This window comes from Rattus norvegicus, chromosome Y, assembly GCF_021556685.1.
Source record: "Rattus norvegicus strain SHRSP/BbbUtx chromosome Y, alternate assembly SHRSP_T2T, whole genome shotgun sequence".
Lineage (NCBI taxonomy): Eukaryota > Metazoa > Chordata > Mammalia > Rodentia > Muridae > Rattus > Rattus norvegicus.
The window spans coordinates 66,447,610-66,453,249 of NC_141555.1; the positions used below are offsets into that span (position 1 = coordinate 66,447,610).

A 5,640-nucleotide genomic window follows, 5' to 3' on the forward strand; every position below is an offset into this window, starting at 1 on the left:
CTGTCTCTCTCTGTCTCTGTGTTTGTTTGAGTGTGTATATGTTTATGTTTGTGTGTGTGTTTGTGTGTGCATGTGTGTGTTTTTCTGTGTGTATGTATGTGTGTGTTTGTGTGTTTGTGTGCTTTCCAGACTTAAAAAAATTCCCAAGGCTTTAAATCTCAGCAGGTGCCTAGAGAAGGAAGTTGAAGGGGTGAAAAGAGGGAAAAATCATGTATTTGAGTTAACCCCACATTGAGGTCAGCCACATAGTGGACCAACAGGCACATAATGGCAGAGAAGTAATAAGAGCAGAGAAAGAGTAAAACTCAAAGTGTGGTGGAATATGTGCTTAACACTAAGATAGAAGAGAGAAAAAGAAGACAGTGCACTTAGAAAAGTGGAGAGATTTTAAAAAGCTGCCATAAGTTGTTAATCTCTAAGTATATTTAAAAAAATTATAATGTTAAAGTGGAAGGGAATTATTGGGAAGAGGGAAGGGATGGTCAGAGTGTAGTGGGGACAGTGGAGGGTTCTGAAAAGAATCCTTTGGAAGATCTGAAGAAATATGTGACACAAACAATTAAAGTGCCCTGTAATTTACAGGTAAATTCCATACTTACCTGCACCCAGTATTCTGTCTACCCATATTTCAAAAATAAAATTACCTCATCTATTTCATCCTGTTTTGCTGCATTTATCTAATAAATTCCTTGTAACCAGAAGTGCTGGTAAATTTTAAAAACATTTAAAATATGACTGGTGGATATCGGGTTTGTCATCAGTTTATCCCGACTTTGGAGGAGGGTCCAGGAGCTAATATTTTCTCGCTCTTTGCAAAGAATCCATAATTCATGATTGCCATTGACTTCAATACAAGATATTTAATCCTGGCAAATTTCAGCTTTGTTTGAATAAAAATGGCTCTCCTCTAATTGTGGGTTTTGAAAAAGCTTATTTTGGTGTACTCTACAGTGGGCTGCCTCGGAGAGAGAGTGGCTAGCTATATTTCTGATACAGAGAATGGCTTAAAGATAACCAAAGGAAAGATAGGAGCTGGGAAAATAACCACCAAGGATGTTGGTGACTCAGAAACCAAAGAATTTTTCAGAAAAAAATGCATGAAAAGAGCTATTTGGGCAGATTGTGACTCGATTCATCAGAATATTTGGGTGGAGACTTTATTTTGGGTCTCCAGGAGGCTACATGAGAAGCTAAAACCTAGATGCTGGAAGTTTCTAAGCGTTACTAGGGAAGGAACTGGCCTGAGAGGGCTTCTATGACATAAGCAGAGCCTGGATGATGTCACAGAGCACTGGGCTGAGGTTGCACATCTCTTCCACTTGGGGGCGCTTGACTCCTTGAAGGTGGGTTCACTAGTTTCGAAGTGGTGTGTGAAAGCCAGTTCATCTCCTGAACCCCACAATTGTTCCACAGGCTTTTAGTTACTGACCGGTTTCAGAAGACAGAATCTGGACGACTAGGACATTTTCTTTCGGTAAATACGTTTATGAAGATAACTGGGACCCTGTAGCACAGAGAGCTAATAGTTTTCCCTCATACAGCGAGTAACTTTATGTTCTAACGTCTTCCTCGTTTGAGAGATAGGCAGATGGTCTAGGCTAGTCAGTCTCCAGAGTTTATTATCCTTTGCTAACAATATCTAATTCATAATTCTACTAAAATGCCAAAGCGCCTCTCTGTGCCTGTGCATTTTAGGAGATAATATTTCGTTTTTGATGTTGTTTTTTCTTTTTTCTTTTTTTCGGAGATGAGGACTGAACCCAGTGCCTTGTCCTTGCTAGACAAGTCCTCTACCACTGATCTAAATCCCAATCCCTGGTGACATTATTTATAAATGGCTGTTGTTGCCTAGACAAAAGACTCTTGTTGCGGTCGAAGATGCAACAGCTTCGTGGAATAAACCTGGGGGGGGGGGCTAGGTATGGATGCACAATACAGAAAGTCAGTGGACTGGTGTGCTGTGTCTCTGGGCAGATACTTGTGGATGTTGCCACATAGCTCACAGTTAGAGGGTAGAAGAGGGGTGTGGCCACACTTCTGGATCCTTTGTTATCCTTTCTCCTTTGTTATCCTATTGTTTCCTTGCTTAAAGTGGGGGACAGGGATACTTAATCCCACACTGACCTAGCCATTGAAGGAGAGGTTCCTCAGCAGAGGCAAAGTCTGAATATGTTTTTCTGAGCTGTAGAGAACTATTTGTTCATTTCCCTTTGAACTTTAGATTTTGGTTTTTGAAACAGGGTTTTTCTGTGGGTAGCTTTGGCTATCCTGGAACTAACTCTGTAGACCAGGCTGGCCTTGATCTCACAGAGGTCTGCCTCCCTCTGCCTCTTGAGTCCTGGTATTAAAGGTGTGCTCCACCATTGCCCAGCCCTCCTATGAACTTCTGATTATGACAGAATTAGATTCAGATGCTCAAACCTGTTTACCATCACCTTCTTCACCTGCTCCAAAGTTCTCTTAGACAAGAGCGTTGGTCCAGTGCCCTCCCCACCCCAGCCCCATTGTTCTTGCAGGCACTCATATGACAGAGGCAACAGCATTGTGTCTGGTTTAAGCAGGGGAGCGCTTCAAACCCAGACCATGGGCAAGTATGAAGCCTGAACACAGAACGATAGCCACAAGACAGTGGACGAGGAGTGCCGTGGCCTACCACACTTGGTCTACAGCCATGAAGAAGAGGATGTCTCTGAGGAGGATGAGCACAGCATCCTTCCAAAAGCGGAGGAGGAGTAGGCCTTCTCCCCAGGCCCTGGGGAACATTGTGGGCTGCAGAATTTCTCATGGATGGAAGGAAGGTGATGATACCATCACTCAATGGAAGGCCATTGTTTTAGATCAACTGCCAACAAATCCCTCTCTCTATCTGGTCAAGTATGACGGAATTGACTGTGTCTATGCACTTGAACTTCAAAGCGATGAGAGGATTTTAAACCTTAAGGTCTTGCCTCACAAAGTAGTTTTTCCTCAAGTGAAAGATGCCCATCTCGCAAGTGCCATGGTTGGCCGAGCTGTGGAGCATAAATTTGAGGGCAAAAATGGCTCTAAGGACATCTGGAGGGGGGTGGTCCTAGCCCAGGTGCCGATCATGAAGGACTCGTGTTACATCACGTACGAAAAAGATCCAGTTCTATACATCTACAAGCTACTGGATGATTACGCAGAAGGTAACCTCCGTATCATTCCAGAAACTCCTCCAGCAGAGGTGAAGTCAGAAGTTGACAGCAACATCTTAACAGGTCAATGCGTGCAGTACACCAGAAGTGACGGGTCCAAAAAGATAGGCAAAGTCATTTACCAAGTTCTAGCCAAGCCTTCCGTGTACTTCATTAAGTTTGATGGTGACGTCCACATCTACGTCTATAATCTGGTGGAAAAGATCCATTAAGGTGAAATTCACAAAGTGTGGGGGACCTGGATGGGTAATTTATAGGATTGGGGGAAAATGTTTGTTTTTCTTTGTTTCAGATACCCAGTATCTGACAACCCCAGTATCTTTTCCAGTGGAATTTGTTTTTGCTGTAAAAATTAAAATGTGAGATGTGACGTGTTGTTTGTGAACACTTTGGTGGAGGAGACGGGCTTTGGTGGATGGAACATGGAGGGGAAGCCGGAAAGGTCAAGGCTGTAACAGTAAGTCTAATGTCACATAGGCTAAAACAAGCAGGACTGAGCTGTTCTGGTATTTAGGGAGAGAAAAGAACTGGAGATGAGGCTTAGAGGAGAAGGGATGGCACAGGAAAAAAAAGATGGATGTTTAGGAAGCAGTGGAGAGGGCCCAGAAATAGATAGACTCTCTGTGGTGAAGTTTGAGGGAGAAACAGACAGTTGGGGAAAGAGCGGCAGGTAACAGGGAGGTGGTCTTGGAACTCAAGTGGAAACCCAATAAACTGATCCAAGCAGACTCAGAATCAGAGAAGATCAGGTTTTGTTTACTAACGAAACCTAATGAAACCTGTTTCTCATATGTAGATGTATTATTTTTAATTATGTGGGTGGGGGCAGGGCATGAATAGAGGAGACCACAGAGACAAGAATAGTCAAGTCCCCTGGACTGGAATTATAGGTGGTTGGGGCCCATTGGACATGAGCTCAAAGAACCAAATCCAGGTCGTATTTCAAAGCAGACGAGCTCTTGATCCATTGGTCATCTCTCTGGTCCCCTAAAGTCATCTATTTAAATAAATCAAACCTTCACATGCAGAGCAGAGACCATGAAGAGGGTAAGAAAGATTAAATTGATGATGGTGTGGAAGAAAGACTAAAGATACATGAGGGAGTAGAGGACACTGAGGGACGAAGGAATTCCAAATGGAGTTCTCAATAAGTTTAGCAGGAGACTCAGGAAGAACAGAAAGGGTCTAGAATTAGTTGAACTTGGGCCGCATCCATATTGGTCTCTTTGGTTCCTTAAAGAACAGCCAAGCCATCACTACAGAAGGTGGATGTGAGGTGGAGGCTTCCCCAGAGGACATTTTGACGAGGATAACTCAAGGGTAGTGAATGCCAAACTAAGTTTATATCTATCGATACCTGAAAGTATCATAACGTCCATTATTTTGTATGACCAGTAAAAGGAAATTTAAAAGGGAAGATGAGGATGCCGTGAACTTCTGTCAGGTGTTACGTGGATCCTGTGTTTAGCTTCGCTGAGCACTGTTTCCCTCTGTTGCATCCTGTAATATGTTTTGAGGTCTCTGCTCAATGCCCCTAGATGACCACAAAGAGCTCCTGCACTGGCTTGTCTTGCCTGGCTCTTCTTCGACTGGTTTCCTTCCTACACACCTGTAGGACCTGTTACCCTATCTAGCGCAAGGAAGTTCCCGTCTTTTACTCACATGTAAGCTTATCCTCAGAAAACTCTTGACTGTGCCTCCAATGCAGAGGTGCTGAGGTCTTTCCTATGCCATTTGTTGTGATTTTAAAACACTTTGTGGTTCCTGACCATATAGCTCTCTCCTCCAGAGAAGCCTCTGTGCACTCCATGGGGTCACCCTTAGCCACATCTACACTCCACGAATGTATTTTGAGGCATCCTTTTCATGGACTCATTTATTGCTGTTTCTTCTCTCAAGAATAAGTTTCTCACTGCAGGACTTGAAAATACTTTCTATCGTTGATAATTTCTGCTATTTGGTGGTTTTTATACTGGCTGGTTGTCTGATGGTTTCAGTGCTGCGAAAAGACATCATGACAAAGGCAACTTATAAGGGACAACATTTAATTAGGGCTCGCTTACCGGTTCACAAGTTCAGTCTATTTTCATCAAGGGAGGAAGCATGGAAGCGGATAGGCAAACATCGTGTTGGAGAAGAAGCATATCACCCCCACAGTGAAATGCTTCCTCCAACAAGGCCACACCTACTCCCACAAGGCCAAACCTCCTACATGTGCCACACTTCCCATGGAACAATCACATTCTAACCACCACCCTGATTATGCCAACTTGACACAAGCTAGATTCATGAGAGAAGAGGGTGCCTCAGTTGAAAAAATGCCTCCATAACATCCAGGTGTAGGGCATTTTCTTAGTGTTTGGTGGAAGAGGGCTAAGCCCACTGTGAGCGGCACCATTCCTAGGCTGGTGGTCATGATTTCTATAAGAAAGCAAGCTAAGCAAGACATGAGGAGCAAGAGAGT

The 5,640-nt window shown here is 43.6% G+C and overlaps 1 protein-coding gene across 1 annotated transcript; it reads left to right on the forward strand.

Annotated features, from left to right (window-relative positions):
• Nucleotides 1–2,593: 2,593 nt before the first annotated feature.
• LOC134484320 (Y-linked testis-specific protein 1-like) lies at nt 2,594–3,435 on the forward strand. The gene has a single exon (XM_087601415.1). It carries the CDS (start codon nt 2,594–2,596, stop codon nt 3,386–3,388), a length of 795 nt encoding a protein of 264 aa, XP_087457541.1. The 3' UTR covers nt 3,389–3,435.
• The last annotated feature ends 2,205 nt before the right edge of the window (nt 3,436–5,640 follow it).

Excerpts from the sequence above, each read along its gene's own strand:
- LOC134484320 (XM_087601415.1), top strand. The coding sequence starts at position 2,594 with ATGAAGCCTGAACACAGAACGATAGCCACAAGACAGTGGACGAGGAGT.